Raw genomic sequence first — 18,742 nt, 5'->3', positions numbered from 1 at the left:
TGTCAGTCATGGGGCTTGAACTCAGGGCCTGAGTACTATCTTTGAGCTTTTCTGCTCAAGGCTAGTGCTCTACCATTTGAGCCACAGCTCCACTTCAGGTTTTCTGGTGTAATTGGAGATAAGAGTCTCATGGACTTTTGTGCCCAGGCTGGCTTTGAACCATGATCCTCAGATCTCAGCCTCCTGAATGGCTTGGGTTATAGGTGTGAGCCACCAGCACCCCACTGGTACTTTGGGTTTAAACAGGAATAGAACTAGGACAGGGGTGAGAAATATGCATGATTACATAGTCCCACACAGTGTGTGGCCCGGTTGATCATTATCTCAGTACTGGTTTTGCAAAGAGGGGGAGGGTCTGGAGATGTTACTATTGCTGCTGTCACCTGAGGGAGCAACGCTCCGCTGAGATGGTTGCCTATGCTTCAGGATGCAGTGACAGTGACATTCAGCGTGTGACCATCTTCATTGAGGGCAATATCTGGCCTGCTTCGTCCTATTCTTCCTGGAACCCAAGGCAATTGATCACACTGGAGAAGGAAACCCAGTGTAAAGCAGGCAAGCTGGCTCAGGGGTAGAGCGCTTGCCTTGCATGCGTGAGGCCCTGGGTTCCATTCCTCAGCACCACTCAAGCAGAAAAAGCCAGAAGTGGCACTGTGGCTCAAGTGGTAGGGTGCTAGCCTTGAACTGAAGAGCTGAGGGACAGCGCCCAGGCCCAGAGTTCAGACCCCACAACCAACCAAAACAAAAAGGAAAAAAAGAAAATGAAGGCAGGGGAGCTATGCCTCTCTTCAGCTTTTAGTTAATTCGTGAACCTAAAGAAGGAGGCAATGGTTTTTGGAAAAAGTAGCTTCTAAGTACTGAACATGTGAAAGGAATCAGATGGGTCTGATTGAGGCGATGGAACATAAATAACACAGCACAGAGAGGGGAATAGGAAAGGGAGAAAAAATCCACAATTTTACCTACTTTAACTGAGATGGGCTGCACAGACAAAAGAGTAGGGGGGTGGGCGTGAAGTACGGGTAAGACTGACCAAAATAGAAGGGAAAGGAAGATAGTCTAGGATGTTGACTCTCTCTGTGGCCTGAAGGCATGAGCAAACACAAGCCATTCCGAGGGAAGACTACACCATGAGGCAAAGGTGGTGAGGAGACCGGAGGACTGTGGGAAGCCACAGTGAAGACAGGGCCAGGTTTTGGGTGGAAGTTGATGTCATTCTGTAGTGAGCAATGCAGCTTGGAGTGCTGACGCAGGCCAGAAGAGACTAGAAAGGATAAAGGGCCTCTGAAGCAGGCCTCTTAGGGTTAGTAAAAGACAGATCTGAAAGCATTCTTAAGTCACGCAACACAGTGGTGGAGGTTCGTTATAAACAGTAGCTATAGCAACACGTCATGCATAGTCACCATTGTCCTTAGCACCACCAAAGCCTGACTGCTTGGAGCAAGGTCATTCGAAGATACTGTCGAGTGCTAGTAGCTCACGCCTATAATCTCAGCTACTCAGGAGGATGAGACCTGGGTATTGTGTGTCCAAGCCAATCCATGCAAGAAAGTCCATAAAACCCTCTGATCTCCAGTTAGCCACCAAAAACCTGAAGTGGAGGTGTGGCTCATCCTTGAGCTAAAAGGTCAAGAAAGAGTGCCAGGCTCTGAGTTCAAGCTCCAGCACCAACACACACTGAAAATGCTATTTGGCTGATTCCGCCAGGACCTGCCTATGCCCTGCCCACGCAGCTCCTATCCAGCCAGGTGTCCTTACTTCCCCTCACAGCAACCCCAGAGCATCCTTTCCCAGGGGTCCCAAAGGGAACCCCAACCCCCTAGTGGAAACAGGTGGGGCCTGACGTGTCTCTACCATTAGCTTTTCTGTACGGGCCCACAGTGCATATCCAGTCACCTGACGATTTGTCTTCTTCAGACCCTAAACATGCCCCAGCCTTTCCCCTTCCGTCCCGTTGCTTCTCTTCTGGGCCGCATCGTGACAGCCTTAGCCTCCTCCCAGGCCAGGGCCTGTGATGTCCTGCCCAGGTCTTCCAAATGACCTGCTGCTGCTGGCATTGGGGTGTGTGGCAAACACAAGGACACATTACCTGGTGCTTCTGCTTTGCAAAAAGGATCTGTCAGGCATAGTCTTCTTCTTCTGTCTCCTGTTATGGAGGGAGAAGGAGCAAGGACCAGGAAGGCTTATTTCCCTTGCCTGCCTCCGTTTTATGGCTAGCTCTACATGAACAGGAAGCCAGGGCCATTTTCTAGGAGCTCAGACACTTGCGTTCTGGCTGTGTCACACTCATATCCCCCAAAGAAAAGGATGTTGGGAGAAACGGCTCCGGAGGAGGGGTGGCAGTGGTGTCTACTACAGTGAGCATCTCAGTAAAGGTGCAAAGGTCACTCCCCAAGACCCACAGCCCTCTCCTCCGCCCCCCCTCCCATCCTTAGGATAGTTCTTAATTGACTTTGTTTTTGAAAAGTCTGAGTCTCAAGCTCTGATGTATACAAATCACCTGAGGTGGGTTTTTTTATATATATATAGATATTTCGGTGTTTTTCCATGGACTCACTAAGACTTTGGGAGTTGGCAGGAGTGAGGGGTCAGGGATGGGGACTGAAAGGATCATTTTCAACAAGTTCTCTATGAAATCTTGATTCTGGGGGCTTTAAAGAAGACTCCTGGGGAAACAGTAGCTCAATGGAGATAGAAGTCTCTGGGGCTTGCATTTCAGAGATGAGGGGAGGTGAGACATCGGGGCAGGCCAGACTGGAAGGGTCTTATTCTGTCTTTATCCAGGGATTAAGGGGGTCCTCTTGGGGGGAGGGGAGAAAGCTTCACAGTTCATAGCTCAGAGATGACCCTCTCCAAGAAGCCCCCATGGTAGCCCAGGAAGAGGTTCCAGAATAACCCCCTCCACAGGCACTTGGAACTCACCCCTACCACATAGCTTTGATGTGACTCATCCAATTGCCAGGAAACTTCTGGGGGCCAGGCAGTCATTTCACCATAGGGCCTGGCGTACAGTAACGACTGACTGTTTCCCTAGTGTTGAGCCTGGAGACCTGGTGTGTTCCGCTTACAATACGGTCCCCACTTAACTCCCCTCTCTGCCTGCTGCCACAGCATCCAACGCTTTCAGAGAAACGGGGCCTAAAGTGTCTCATGCCATCCAAAACCAGAGGATAGTCTATCATCAGAGGAACACGAATGAGGGCCCAAATGTTCACCCTACTCTAGAGATACCCCCTTATCATCCACGTGTTCCGGGGTTGCCCCTGAAAACCATTTAGGGCCCAGGTAAATGTCCCAGTAGCTGATTATACAGCATAAAAGCACCGGGTGTCCAGAGTATCTCAGTTCTAGAATGAAAACACCTGAACTCGGGTCAGGACCTCCCCTCCCTCCCCCAGCTCCCAGCACCTGTTTGGAGCCCGGCCTGCCCTCTCTCCCCAGCCTCTCCCAGCAATCAGTTTACAATTCTGTATTTTTTTCCTTATAAAGAGGCTCAGACTCATCCCACGAAGGATGAATCATATAAATCCACCCCTGTTGGCTCTCCCCCAAGACGACAACTTCCCTTCTCCCTCAGAGACGGAAAGTGAGCTGGCTATCAAATGAGAACAAACAGAATAACCAGATCTCCACTAGCTCCTGCCTGCTCCCTGCTCCTGCTGTGTACCCCGTCCTGGAGACATGCACCTTCAGCTGCGCAGTGCGGGCCTCCAGTCAGTGCAAGGACTTTGGGGGGGAACTGGGCGGGGGGGGCTCATTAACTCTGAGATTTGGACCTAACCAGGAGACAGGATCCCTCGGTAGGGGATTCCAGAAGCCTCCACCCACGATCCACCCACAGGGCCTCAACCAGGTGGAGTCATGGGGTGCCTGCGGGGCTGTAGGAGGCCAGGGGTCGACCTGGCCCAGGGAGAGACCCCGGCCACCTTGGCGTGGGAGGTGCTGCAGGTGCTGTGCAGAGCTGCGCCTGGGATGGGCTGGGCGTTGGGGGGGGGGACGGGTGGGGGGGGGGTAGGGGACCCTGAGCGCACTAGTGCGCATGCTCGTGCCGGTGTGGACTCCGCACACCTGTCCGCCCCGCAGACTTCATTAGGCCGCGCCCGGGGTCTGCGTCCTGGGCGTGCGGCTGCGGTGGAGTCCGGGCCATGGATCCCACGAGGAACCCCTGCAGGAAAGCGCAGGGTGAGCGTGCACAGGGGGTCGGGCTTGGGGGGGAGTGGTTGAGTCTGTGGGGGCCTGCGGCCACCCAGCTGCCCTAACACCACCGTGGAAGAGGCTGGGAGTGTGGCTTAGTGGTAGAGCGCTTGCCTAGCATGCATGAAGCCCTGCGTTCGATTCCTCCGAACCACACGAACACAAAAAGCTGGACATGGTGCTGTGGCTCAAGTGGTACAGCGCTAGCCTTCAGCAAAAAGAAGCTCAGGGACAGTGCCCAGGCCCTGAGTTCAAGCTCCAGGACTGGCCAAAAACAAACGAAAAAAACACAAAAAACCAGTACCACCATGGAGGCTGGGTAGGCCGCTGGGCTGTGGGGGAGAAGGGGGATGGCCACAGGACTCTGAGGGTCCAGTCAGGCTCCCACTAGAAAACGCTGGGCCTGAGCCCCCCAGATAACGTCTAGTTTTGATTGACGAGCACCTCTTTCCAAACCAGGTGATAGGTGTGTCTTCATGGAGTACGGACTGTGTACCCGGTTTATTTCTATGCTAAAATCTCCAAAAATGCTGCAAAGCTACGCCCGCAACCCCTCCCCGCCCCCCTCCGTCCAGGCTGCTGTCTCTTGACCCCTAACCTGCTAGGAGGTCTGCTGGCCTCCACCAGCGTCAGACTGGCTGGTGCACACACTTCCTCTGCTTGATTCCTCTCCCAACGACTCAGTCCCCTGCATTATGCATTGCTAGAGAGCCGGTTCTAAGTGAGGACGGTCGCACGGCTCCTTTACAATAACCAAGCCTCCGTAGTCTCCAGTTGGCATTCATTTCCAAAAGTCTTGGAAATGAAGCAATTCTCTTGCTGAGCATTGGGGAGGGGAGCTGGGAAGTGCGGTGTTCGATGATACAGAGACTGAGAGCAGAGTGTGTGGCCCTGCGCTCTAATAACTCACCCTAACATCCTGACTTCTTCATCTGATAGGAGTGTTTTCATAGAACATGAAACAATGTATTCATCTGTAAAAGGAGCTAACTTACCCTCATGTCTGGAGCAGGGTTAGAAAGAAAGCAAGGCTGGCTGGGAAGGTGGCTCAGTGGTAGAGCGCTTGCCTCACATGCATGAGGCTCTGGGTTCCATTCCTCAGCACCACATAAGCAGAAAAAAGCCAGAAGTGGCACTGTGGCTCAAGTGGTAGGGTGCTAGCCTTGAGCTGAAGAGCTGAGGGACAGCGCCCAGGCCCAGAGTTCAGGCCCCACAACTGACAAACAAAAAGCAAGGCAAGTTTTGAGGATGTATAGAGGGGAGGTTAGTTTGTGATGGGCTCCTCTTGGGTTATCAGTGAAGAGAGGTCTGACCTAAGGAAGAGAGAGCATGCATGAATTGCCAGACCAAAGAGATTCTGGGAGGGTTAGAGTGGTTCTTCCTAATATCTCCCCTTGAGTGTGCATGCGTGTGCACACACCAGTCCTTGGGCTTGAACTGGCCTAGGCACTATCCCTGAACCAAGCTCCACTTCTGTCTTTTTTTCTGTCTTTTTTCTGTCTTTTTTGGTAGTAATTGGAGATAAGAGTCTCATAGACTTACTTGCATGGGCTGGCCTTGAACCGAGATCCTCAGATCTCAGCCCATTACATACCTAGGATTACAGGCATGAGGCATGGGCACTGGGCTGGTAGTTTTCTTAAGAGTAGGGACTGTGACTTATACTTCATGGTGGTAGAGTTTGGGACCATGATGACCCGTGCTTTGGCCAAACAATGTGATATTCAAAGGCAAGATTGTGCCCTAAAAGTCCAGCAATTATTTATTTATGCATTGTTGTGCTGGTCCTGGGGCTTGAACTCAGGGCCTGAGTGCTGGCCCTGAGCTTTTTTTTTTTTGGCTTGAAGTTAATGCTCTACCATTTGGATCACGGCTCCATTTGGTGGCTTTACCTGGTGGCTAATTTGAGCTAAGAGTCACACGGGCTTTTTTTTTTTTTTTCTCTTGTTTTTCTTTTTATTTATTTATTATTGTGAAAATACTGTACAGAGGAGTTACAATTACATGGGCAAGATAATGAGTACATTTCTTAACAAGCATTGTAGCCTCCTCCTTTGTTTCCCCTTCCCATCCCTTCCCATCCTCTCCCTGTCCTCCCACCCAATCATCCTCCCCCCCTCCCCCCGCCCCACCGCACAAAAGTTGTAAAGTTCGTTTTCGACATAACGACTTGTACATCTCATTGTTGCAATGGGTCCACTTGTATCCCTATTTAAACGATTTGTTTTTCCCCTTCCCCTCCACAAATTATACCGACATCAAATACAGTGAAAGCAGGGGTTATACTGTGGGGGAGGGACATACAAAGCAACAAAGAAATCATCTTATAAATGTGTTAGAAACAGTCACATGAAAAAAAAAACATTTGAATACATATCTTAGGTTCATTTCCCTAACATCACCTTATCTGACCTTTTCTGCTTGATTCAGACATACTAGATATTGCAAATAAGGGAAATCATGGGACCTATGTTTCTTTGGGCCTGGCTTACTTCACTTAATGTAATTTTTTCCAAGCCTTTCCATTTCCTAACAAATGGGGCAATGTCATTCTTTCTGATGGAGGCATAGAATTCCATTGTGTATATATACCACGTTTTCTTGATGCATTCATCTACTGAGGGGCATCTGGGTTGGTTCCATATCTTAGCTATGGTAAATAATGCTGCAATAAGCATAGTCGTCACATGGGCTTTTCTGCTCTGGCTGGCTCAATCCTCACTGCAGGCCTCTATCTCAGGCATTACAGGCATGAGCCCCCCCCCCCCCCCCCCCCCCCCCGCACCAGCTTGTTATCCCTTTGATCACCCTGTCTGGGCGTGACTCTCCGAGCCTCTGCAGCAGCAATGCCTGCACTCGCTCTAGAAACAGTTTCCCACATCTGTTTTGCTCATCCCACTCCCAGCAGTCGTTCCTTAGAATTCTCCAAAGAGGTGCCAGTCCTCTTATCTCACACCCCAAATGTCTAGAATAGGACTGAGGAGCTGTTCCCCGGATTGTTCTCATACCCTGAGCTAAGTGCCCATTCAGAACTGCTGGTGTTTGTTTCCATCTTCCAAACTGAATCAGCTCATTGACACACAGTGTGGCGCATGCAACTCCCAGAGGGAGACCTGACTGTATGATTCCCATTCAGTAGGTGAGCAAATGCAAGTTTAGGATCCAACAGGAGAGCCTTTGCCGAGCAGAAAGTGGTACTTGTCAGTGCCAGCTTCTTCTCTCTGGGGCTGAGGACAGTGGTTGCTGCTCTCCGCAGGCCAGGAAGCTGGAGGCAAAATCCTGATCCCTGAGCCTGAGCCAGAAAAAGCACCTCAGGGCTCAAGCCTGCATGCTGAGGACACCCCGGGTGAGGAGCCGTCACTCCTCAGTGGCAGCACAGGGGAGAAGCTACTGCCAACGGCCTCGGCAGATGTGACCGGGCCCAAGGCCTGGGCAGCGTGTGTGCCCCCCAGATGCCACGCTGTCTATGAAGACCAAACCCGAACTACATCCAGGCCTCTACCCCCAGGGGAGGATTGCTCCTTCCAAGAAAGAAAGGTGAAAACAGTGAAGAGGCCCATTTCTCCAGTCCCTGGCAAACAGAAAAAGCCCAGTACCATGGGCCTGGGTGACCCTGACTCTGTCGGTGCCACCCACAAACCAATACCTGTAGGCTCGGGCTCGGGGTCCGGGCCGGGCCGCCTTCACCTGGCACACCTCCTCAGTACACTGGCCCAGAGCAACCAAAACGCAGAGCAGAAGAAAGGACTGCCCGAAGTGACCTGCCAAGTTCGAAAAAAGACTCGAACCTTGTATCGCTCGGGTAAGTCCCCCACCCCTCCCAAAGTTGAGGCGAAAACCAAGAGATGTGGGAGGAGGGGTCACCCATGGGAAGGGGGAAGAAATGGGAATCGCATGCTTTGTGAGGCTACCATGTGTGTCATGTCATTCCAAGAGAAGACAGAGAGAAGGAAGGTCTGGCCGGTTGGGAAACTAACCGAGCCTCAAGGTTTTGGAGGCTGGGGACAGTGGATCTCCCTGCAGGAGACAGCCCGGCCTCTCTCCTTTCCTGGCACATCGCCACTTGCTGCCCATTTCTCCTTGCAGACCAGCTGGAGGAGCTGGAGCGAGTATTCCAAGAGGACCACTACCCGGATGGGGACAAGCGCCAGGAGATCGCGCAGACTGTGGGAGTCACTTCCCAGCGCATCATGGTAAAGTGGGCCAGCTAGCAGGTTAGCTGGGGTGGTGGCAAACGTTCCTTTAGGGCCCAGAGTATATGCTTAGTTTCCATCTGCATGGAGATCTGGCCGGGGAGACAGAGCCATGTTTTCCTGCCCATCCACAGAGCCACAGCCTTGGGCCCTAGTAGAGCAAGGCTTCATGAAGATCTTTTTCTACAGCCACACGGGCAGAGGGGTGAAATGGCCTCCCGTGGTCACGTAGCTCAGTGTGACAGGCAAGAGCCTGTCTCCCATGTCTCCTGTTCCTGGGTCTGTCTGCTACAGGTATGGTTCCAGAATCGCCGGGCAAAGTGGAGAAAAGTGGAGAGACTGAACGGGAAAGAAAAGGAGGATAATCTGGCAGTCCCTACCCCTGCCAGCGGTCAGTGCAGGTGAGAATTTCCTTCTCCTCCTCCTCTATTCACCTCTGGAGGGAGGAAGCTGAGTCCGCACTGGATGCTGAGGTGTGGAAGGGGAGGATGAGCGGGTGGGCCCTGCGTCTCTCGGGGTTGGTGGTGAGTGTTTTGAGGGTCCTGTGCAGTGGGGACATTGCCCGTGGACGCATCCCTTTCCCTGCACGAGGACTCTGGTTTAAACCCAGAAGCCACCAGAACTGCAGTCTTCCTGCTTTCTACCTCCAGCTCCACAGCAGAACTCCCACCTCCTCCCAGGCCCGTGGACACAAAGCCAGACCCTGTCCCTGCGGGACCCCCACTGGAGACCTTCCCGGGTGAGCCCCCCCCCCATCAGCGGGCCCCCTGGGGAGAGGAGAGGGAGGAAGTGGGAATAGAGCATTCTTGCTCCGTAGAGTTGGAAGTGGGCTGAAGCTCTTTGGGGCTCTGGGCCAAAGGGGGGTTCCTCTTGTGGAGGGACGGGACCCCTACGCATCACCCCAGTGAGAAATCCCAGGTCTCTGTCTCCCCATCTTCTCATCCATAGAGACCCACTTTGCCTCCTCTCTCTAGAGACCCCCATGCTGCTGACTTCTGACCCGACTCTCGCCACCACTCGGCCCAGCGATAGGGCACTGAGGGCAAGGGTGACGCCCCCACTCTCCAGCCCCCCACCTATTCAACGGACCAACCTTCCTTTTCCCTCGGGGCCTGTCCCCACTTCCCAGCTCATGCCTCTGAGGACAGATGCGCCCAGCAAGGGCAACAGCCACACAGATGGGCCTTGTGGTTTATGGGGAACAAGGTAGGGAAACTGAGGGAGGAGGACACCCTGAATCATCCCAGGGCAGGTAGAAGGTAGAGATGGGGAAAAGAGCCACCCCAGGAGGTGGAAGGGCTGACGTAGATTTACATGATGGGGAGGAAAAGCGGTGAGAGCATCTGGAGTAAGAACGATCTAGAACATCAGAGCAATAGAGCAGAGACAAGCGGAAGAGTTAGAAGCAAATGAAGGACAAAGGGGAGGCCGCCATGGTATTGCAAGTTAGGGTGAGCACAGAGACGGGGAGTGGAGTGAGGACAACAGCACCTCCTTCCTGTGTGCCGTCTCACTAAACCTCTCTGTTCCCCCCAGCCTCACCCCACCACCCACTGGCTCATACCTGGAAGACTTGGAGTCTCAGGACTGTAAAGGCAGCAGTCAGCTGGGGCCCTTCCCATTCTCTCAGCCCCCGCAGAGCCAGCTCTTCCCAACCCCTCCGGCCCAGTTTCCATACCTCCCCCCCTTTCCTTTCCCCTTCCTCACACCCAATTCACTGGCCTTCCCGCCGCCACCACCACCGCTGCCACCCGAAGACTCTCTCTTTTCCTTTCCTTGTGGTCCCAGTGGGGGCCCGCCGCAGGGCTACTTCCCAGGCCCCCCATCAGGGCAGATCTTGCTGCCACCACCGCCACCTGTTGGAAATACAGGTGAGTTGACATGACAAGTCACCTTGGTGACTGGGGAAGGTGGGCGTGGCAGAGAGCCTCAGCATCTGGAAGGCCACTTGGGACCATGGAGCCTTTCTGGTCCTGAGGGAGAGCCCAGTGCCGGCGGATGGCCCCCATTTCCAAAGGGTTTCTCCACTAGGAGGCAGGACTCTGTCTGGGAAGACATGGAGGTTTGCTGTCCATCATCCTATGCAGTGACTCCTGTGCTCTCTGGCCCCACAGGTGCAGCGCCTTGGAATGACCCCTGCTTTCCAGACATGCCCTTCTCTGGCTTGTCTTGCCCACCTGCTCTGGGATACCCTCCTGGAGGGAATGGCTTCCTTCCTGATCTATTCCTCGCTCCCTGTGCTCAGACCATGAGTACACATCCTTCTTCAGGCCTTAATGGGTTGCCCGAAGAAGCCAGACCAGAACCAGGGCCTTCGATCAGCAAGGCCCACATGAAGCAGCCTCCCCCTGCCCTGGACCAGCCAGTACCTGGAGAGGTCAGAGAGAGAAACAGGAATAGTCACGTCCCCAAGTGGGGGACCAAAGAGTGAGGAGAAGCTGCTTTAGTGGGGCGAGACTTTGTATAGTCACTGAGGCGCTGGGGGATCTGCTGGCTGGGTCAGGACTTGGTGGTTTCCCTGATATGGGTTTGTCTTGCTAGGTTTTGGTTGGGAAAAAAATGTGGTCCATTCCTTTCCCCCGACTGAGGAAGGAAGGAGGGGTGTTACACTGCTGAATGTGATAGCAGCTTCTGTTATTTTCTTTCTTTGTGAGACACTGAGCCAGTGTCCATGGAAAGCAATAAAGCCACAAACCCTTGGGTTTTTCTGTATGATTACATGTCTCCCCATTGGGCTGATAAAAGGCTCCATTTAAAAAAAAACCAAAAACATTGGCCCACTCATTGAAGGCAGCCCTGGGAAGAAGTCCTCCTATTCTTCTTAAACCATATTGTAATCCAAAACCCAGCCCTGTGCCTGCGTCCGACCTGGGAAGTAGCCCTGCGGCGGGCCCCCACTGGGACCACAAGGAAAGGAAAAGAGAGAGTCTTCGGGTGGCAGCGGTGGTGGTGGCGGCGGGAAGGCCAGTGAATTGGGTGTGAGGAAGGGGAAAGGAAAGGGGGGGAGGTATGGAAACTGGGCCGGAGGGGTTGGGAATTAGAGCCCCAAATGGAGAAACCTCAGGGTATTTGAGATGGAATCTCAGATATTGTGATCAGTGATCTGTTTCCTCCAAGATTATTTCCGGGAGGAGGATAGGAAAGAGAGGTAAAGTGTAAGAGGGACCTAAAATGGTGTGTCAGGTGGACTGAAGTTCTCAGATGCTCTAGCATCTCCAATCTCTCAGATCACAAACCTCACTGGACTGGGGTGGAGGATTCATAGTTCCTTCACACACACACACACACACACACACACACACACACATATGTGGATGCATATATGGTTGTATACATATGTATATATGGTTGTTTCTGAGATACAGTATTATAATTTCTCCTGGGCAGGTCTTGTAGCTATACTCTCCTCCCCACCCCCCCACCCCCTCCCCACCCCTGCTCTCTACCTTCTGAGTATCTGGGATTACAGGTGTGAACCATCACCAGCAGCAGGATCCATGTATTTTTTTGTGTGTGTCTACCATCCTGCTATCAGAGGCACCAAAAAAAAAATTTTTTTTTTTGTCAGTTGTGGGCCTGGGCGCTGTCCCTCAGCTCTTCAGCTCAAGGCGAGTGCTCTACCACTTGAGCCACAGCGCCACTTCTGGTTTTCTGGGTGGTTTATTGAGATAAGAGTCTCATAGACTTTCGTTGCCTGGGCTGGCTCTGAACCATGATCCTCAGATCTCAGCCTCCTGAGTTGCTAGGATTACAGGAGTGAGCCACCAGCGCCCAGCTACCAAAACCTGACCCCAAGCCTGGCTTGCTTGGGGTGAGTCCACATTGAACCTCAGCACCTCCCTTGTCTGGTGTGGTGGACAGCCAAATTGGGCAGATGACAAACTTGGTAGAAATATTAACTATTTCTTACTGGCTCTGTGCTTAAGATCTTAATGTAAGAAACATAAGAGAAGAAGAAGGTGGGTGCACAAGCATTTTGAGAGAGAGAGAAGGGGTAAACAGACAGATTTGGAAAGGACTGGAAAGAAGAATACTGAGTAGGGACTGTGTGTAAAATAAGCAAACGTTGGGACATAGAACAGGAAAACAGAAATTTACTTCGGGACAGATCTTATTCTAAGCAGAAGAGAAAAACTAGGGCATAGGTCTCAAGATGGAAAAGTGACATAACATTCTAAGGTAAGACGGAACAGGTCGTGAGGGGAATGGGAAAGAAGTGGGGAGAAATAGCCTGTGACACTGGAAGTAGAATTGCAAAGCAGAGAACAATGATGGGTCACGGGATGAACATGAAAAGGGGGAACACCAGAGCACAGCTGCGGTGGCCAAGTGGCGTGTTTAATGACAGAGCGGTGGAACTGAGCGAGCACAGTGTGATTTGCTCAGAGTTTCCCTGCCCGCCATGTTGTGAAGATCTGCTTTCCCAAAAGCAAACGGTGCTCCCAAGTCAAGGTAAAACGGAATGAGCTTTGTGTACGTGACACAAAAATTCTGATTGGTTGAAAGATGACACGGCCTTTGCAGAAGTTTGGTGGCATTATGGGAACAATAAATCAGGCATCTGGTGTGGAGTGTGGTATGGACTCTGTGTCCTGAGCACTTGTTTTTTTTCTCTACATCAGTGTCCTGGAACCGTGCACCCCTGGATTCTAAGGGTCCAGTGACCATACGTTAGCATTAGAATGTTAGCTTTTGGAACTGCGTTCTTTTTCCCTGTTCTTCCCTGTCTCAAATTTGGTTAGGCCCTTGTGAACCAATGTTTTGAAGGCTCTTGTAGCTGGCACTCACTTTTCTATTAGTATTTTCCTGGAGAAAAAGCATTTCCCGCATACTGGAGAGCCATTGTTTACCACTTTCTACTTAGACCTCTGGGCAAACACGTTTTGGCCTCTTCTAACCTCCACCCCTTACCGTTGATGTCCCCTCTTCTAACAGTGCGGCCTCAGGACCTTGGGGCTCGGCTGTTGGCCAGAGCTGAGTCCTTACTGGCCAACTTCAAGAAAAAACAATCGATTTCTTTAATTTTGTAAAATTTCATGACAAAATTTGTTCCACTAGATGGCGATCTACTGCTGGTTTCCTTATGGTCCCTACAATAGTCTGGTAGTTTACAGCAGGTGGGCGGGGTGGGGGGGGGGGGGAGGAGGGAACGCTTCCTCAACGTGCTCCCAGGGTCCCTTTCTGTTAACTCAGACTCAGCTTCATCACTTGGATGGTTGCTTGGTTTTCCTCAGTGCAATATGGGATGTTCAGTTAAATGGGAATTCCAGATAAACCATGATGAACGTTTTAGTATAAACATGTCCTAAGCAATATTTGGGTGTCCTGTATTTGTGCTTACTAAATCTGGCAATAGCACTTTGCTAAGGACACCTGTACCCCGAGAAAGGCCCAAAGGTAGTCTCCATTTGTCTTATTAGCTTTATCACCCATCAGGCTTCTGAGCAGTCCTGGACTCATTGCTGGAGCTTGCTAGCACCTCTGCCCTCTTGCTTCTCTGAACTTCACCCCTACTCACAGCACTCTGAGTCTTTATAAGGGTTCCATGCTTGTCTAAAAACAGTCCGTCTCCCCTTCTAAAACATTTTGGGTTCCTATTTTCCATTTTTCTTGGTCGAATATTTTTCCTCAGTTGCTTATGTAATTTTATGAGACAGACCTTCAGAATTTATTTTTAAATGTCTATGTAAACATTTGCAGAAATAGAACACAGAAAGGGAATAAGCTACAAAAGGCAATGTGGCTTTTGCTGCGTGCATTCCAGGTTTTAAATAGCCTCAATTAACAGCAAATCTGACTCCTTAGAAGTAAAGCACCTCCTATTCACTCAAAAACATTCTTTAACTCTCCCTCCGGACTAAAATGAAAATAAAAATGGTGATTTTTTTTTCCAGTCCAGAAGAGAGTTCAGAGATTCAGTTCCTATAAAACTAACAATATAATACCTTCTCATTTGAGTGTTATAATGAAGCACTGTAAATCCAACTGGGATTTACAGGCACTGAGAGTTCTAGACAAACTCCACTGCTTTCTGGGGCCTGCCTGTCTCATAGGGAAGTCTGAAACACGAATGATGGAGACAACATAGGCCCATGCTCTGCTGTGCGGTCTGGCGATGAGAGCCAAAGGTGTCAGAAGCCCGGAAGAAGTCATGGCAAGGGGGCAGTCTTGAGAAAGCTTTGGAATCTAGGCAGAGAGCCAACCAGCTCAGAAAGAAGAGTAGCATTTGGGTATGCAGGGAAGGGAAGAACATTATTTCAGGCAAAAGTTAGAACAAGTGTAATACCATGAAAATAGAAAGATTGCTACTAGCAAGTAACTAGGCCTCTGAGCAGAAGGGGAAGAGGAAGCTGGTGGAAGAGATGGGAGGGGCCAGGGTGAGGCTTGAATCCAGTGCCCAGGTATTAAGACTGTATTTTAGTGAATGCAGGCACTGGCTGCTCTAACTCATGAACATGTCATTCCCAGATTCAAGCTTTTGAAAGACAAGTGGAGAATGAGCTTGGGAGGGTCTAGAAAGGAGTCACAGGGATACGATCCCAGGCCACTGAATTAGCCTGAGAGCTAAGCAGGGTAAGGTAGGGTGAGGTGAAGCAAGCACAGACGTGAGGGGTATTTAAATAAGAACCAATATGACAAGGCAAGAAACTTAGAGAAAAGGAATAAGCAAAGAGGAAGAAAACAAATACCTTGGTAATTAGGAAATGCAGCCATGAAGTTCAACGTATATCCTACAAGATTAAGAAAATTGAGGGAAGAAGGAGGGCAGGGAGAGATGAGAATGTTGAGAGGGGTGTCATCGATCAAGACGCATTGTACTCGTAAACTGGTTTGTTGAAAGGTAATGGAAATATAATTTATAAAAAGAAAAGCCATAATTGAGGGGAAATGTTATAATTGGGAGAAACAATAGAGACAGTGTGTCTATGTTGATGGTGAAATTCCCATAATTACCTGGGTAGGTGTTTGATGGAGGAACAATGTGGAATCGGAATCTATAAGGGAGAGAAGTATTGGATGTTGGTAGTGGGCTTATTTGGCATCGGAAACAATGGTGAAGTCAGGACCAGCAGAGCATGAGAAAAGTAGTCCACAGACAGACAAACATGTTGCTTTTAATACAGAAACAGCACCTGTTACAAAAAGAATGAGGCAGAAGAAAGGGGGTATTGCAGTGGTAGAAGTCGCTGGAAGTCGCGTTGGATGGGAAATGGAGGCGTTAGGTGCCGGAGAGGAGGTTGGGCAAGAAAGCATGCAAATAAAGATACAATCATTCCAATCTAGAGAGGAGACACCAAGGTTCCAAGGATTTCCCAAAGATGCCTCAGCCCCATGTACAGAAAAATCTTCCGGGCTCATTTTTGTTTCCTCTTGCTGATGAGGAGTCTCTTGCTTTGTGACTGCCAGGCTGCCATTTTATAAACGGAAAGCCTTTCTAGGTGAAAGGCCAGCCAGGAGATCCATTTTTGTGTGCATATCTGTTTCATGAAGCCAGGAGTAGCTGAAATGGCTTTCCTACTTTACGCAGAACTTAGTTCTTTGACAAAATAGTGACTCTGATGCTAACCATTCATTCAGCACTCATCATACGGCTAGCTCTCTGCTGGATAATCTCATCACAAAACAACCTTGTAAGTATTATCCACTGGACAGATGGAAGTCTGAGACTTAGAGAAGACATTTCAATATTTCCCAGACTTACAATAGGTGGAGATTTTGGAAAGGATTTCAACCTGGATCACAAGGTCTCAATTTCAATAAGAAAAAAAAATCTATTGATAGTTTTAGATAGAGAATAATGGAAGTCAGAAGGCTGAGCAGAGTGTAATATCACAATGGCATAAGCTACAGTAGAGGAAGGAATGAGGATCAACTCCTCCCATGGGCCCTAGGTCTATGACTAAATAATATAAACATTCAGGACTATTCAGTTTGACTTAAAAAGATACAGAAGTGGGAGAATGGAAATATCTCATAAGAGAAAACAGGAAGACTGCACGCTCTGAAACTGGAAAGGGAACTGGTATGAGGACAGGGAGAGAGGGAAGTGAGCATGTATATAGGGACTGTGTGAGAAATCCAGGGAAAGGCTGGGTGCTTGTAGCTGGATAGATGGTTTGGCAGGGGCCAAGGTTGTAAAGTCAAGCCTGACATGATTGTAGAACTTTCCCTGAAGGATTACACGTGGGCAGATGGGGAGGGAAGAGGCAAGTGGGAAAGTCAATCCAGTGTGTAGGAATGAAGTAGAAGCATTAAGCTAGTGGTAGGGAATTACGAGGGAATTCAGGGAGAAGCAAACAATGGGAGTGATGCTATGAAGAGACAAACTAAATTTGGTTAGGAGGGGAGATGCCAGATGGTGTCCAGGTATCTGGTAGTGAGATTAGAAAGTTCAGAGGTCTAGAGGAAGACATGGCTTCTGCCCAATCATCTTGCAGTGTCACCTGCATCTGATTTGCTTGTCTCTTCAGCTCTGTGCCCTGGTCAGGTGACCTCAAGTCCATCCACCCATCAGTCCATCCATCCATCCATCCATCCATCCATCCATCCATCCATCCATCCACCCATCCCACCTGCTGTAGTTTTGTGATCTGAGAATGGAATCTTCTTCCTACCAATGCTGTGGTCCTTCCTAGTGCTTTCTCACTTTATCGCTGCTTACATCATCTCTCTTCCATCGAATTCTGTCCCCTGAGAGCCTCCCCCCCCCTCCCCTGATTCCTGCAACCTTGTCCCAATCCGTGTATTATCCAAGACACAAACAAGCTTCTGTCTTCCACAGGCCCCTTCAGAAGAACAATGACAACAAGCACTCAGCGTCTCCAAGCACTGCTATCTGTGCACTTCATTACGGAAACATATTGCCATGTACAGAACACATTTCAGTCTGGTTTGATTTGGTATTTTTCTTGTCTTTTTTTCTTTTTGTAGGTCATGGGGCTTGAACTCTGGGCCTGGGTGCTGTGCCTGAGCTCTTCAGCTCAAGGCTAGCTCTCTACCATTTGAGCCAAAGCACCACTTCCTGCTTTCTGGTGGTTAATTGGAGATAAGAGTCTCATGGATAATCCTGTCTGGGCTGGTTTTGAACCTCCGTCCTCAGATCTCAGCCTCCTGAGTAGCTAGGATTACAGGTGTGAGCCACTGCATGTCTGATGATTGGTTTCCTATAATTGTGAATCATTGAAACAGATAGTAATCAAGTACATTTTCATATCCAGTGAATTAGTCCCATGAACTGTGACAATTGTGTTAGCTGGGTGTGACTCTGTGGAAGAGCTCAAGCTCCAGGGTGAGAGGCTCTGGGGTCAATCCCAGCACCAAAACATCAACAGCAAACCAACAGATATCCAAAAGAACAAATACCTGAGGTTTAAAGGAAGAGTGTTCCATTTGTTTATCTTAATTTGTTTGTCTTAATGTCTTAACTGAGATACTCATTCATCTCTGTTTGCTTCTCATTTGTTAATTCCAGGCTTATTTCAGGAAGTCTAATCTTTCTATTGTCAATTCTATCTTATCTAAATATCTTCTAGTACTTTCCTCTTCCAAAATCTTGGTAGTTACCTTCACACACACACACACACACACACACACACACACACACACACACACACACACACTTGAAATTCTGTAGTATTTGTTTTAATAGGCCTGGCTTGTTGCTAGGATATGATTAATTGCATCTTGACCCTTCATTCTAGTCAGTTACCTGGCCCAGCTCAAGTCTGCCTGTGCCACCTGCTTATTAGCGATTCCACACGTGTGGCCGCAGCTGCCTAGTCATATTCTGTTTGTTCAATCTCTGCATCTCAGGGCAAGTCCCAGTCACCTGTCAACCTTTCGTGATGATCGCAGAGTCAGCAGATCCCTCGCTTAACTCCCAGCCCTGAATACACAAATGTTAAAAACTGTCCTGGCTAGCTTCTGGGCTGGGTGACAGAAGGCAAATCTTTTCCCTTCTCCAAGTGGCATGAAGCATCTTAGACACAAAGAAAGCTGCTAGACACAAGGGACTTAAGGTTTCTTCTTTAAAAAAAAATTTGTTTTCTAACGATAGATAATTGTCTCCTTTCCAGCCCAAGTTGATCTCAAAAGGAAAACACTCCACGACTAGCTGGAGGCAGAGGCTCTCTTCTGCTTTGCTGTCTTGTGACCCTTTCTCCCTCAAACTATTTGCTTTATGATGGTTGTCAGTCTGTCTTGATTGGCTTACAATTCTACCTCCTCCTACCCAGTGGTCTGTCGCTCTCAGCCACCAGTCCCTGAAAAGGTCTGAATTTTCTGCCTGGTGTTCAGGTGCTCTGGGCCTGCGAGCACAATTAACCCAGTGCTCATCCTCACTGCATCCCCCTCGA

General features: G+C 49.8%; 1 protein-coding gene across 1 annotated transcript; it reads left to right on the top strand.

The window, feature by feature from the left end:
- Positions 1 to 407: 407 nt before the first annotated feature.
- Nobox (NOBOX oogenesis homeobox) lies at positions 408 to 15,467 on the top strand. The gene is made up of 13 exons (XM_042677100.1): positions 408 to 555; positions 2,302 to 2,369; positions 3,578 to 3,713; positions 7,451 to 7,996; positions 8,281 to 8,387; positions 8,682 to 8,788; positions 9,038 to 9,126; positions 9,362 to 9,593; positions 9,924 to 10,258; positions 10,502 to 10,764; positions 11,178 to 11,363; positions 13,446 to 13,504; positions 15,350 to 15,467. Exons 1-13 carry the CDS (start codon positions 408 to 410, stop codon positions 15,465 to 15,467), a joined length of 2,394 nt encoding a protein of 797 aa, XP_042533034.1.
- Positions 15,468 to 18,742: the final 3,275 nt, after the last annotated feature.

This window comes from Dipodomys spectabilis, unplaced genomic scaffold (assembly GCF_019054845.1).
Source record: "Dipodomys spectabilis isolate Male_0828 unplaced genomic scaffold, ASM1905484v1 ptg000034l, whole genome shotgun sequence".
NCBI lineage: Eukaryota > Metazoa > Chordata > Mammalia > Rodentia > Heteromyidae > Dipodomys > Dipodomys spectabilis.
Note: the sequence above shows the minus strand (reverse complement) of the source record. Positions and strands in the feature narration are given on the sequence as shown.

Coding starts and splice junctions, on each gene's coding strand:
- Nobox (XM_042677100.1), top strand. CDS start 408: ATGGTTGCCTATGCTTCAGGATGCAGTGACAGTGACATTCAGCGTGTG. Junction 8,789..9,037: donor CCTGCCAGCGGTCAGTGCAG/GTGAGAATTTCC, acceptor TTCTACCTCCAG/CTCCACAGCAGAACTCCCAC. Junction 9,127..9,361: donor CCCACTGGAGACCTTCCCGG/GTGAGCCCCCCC, acceptor TCCTCTCTCTAG/AGACCCCCATGCTGCTGACT.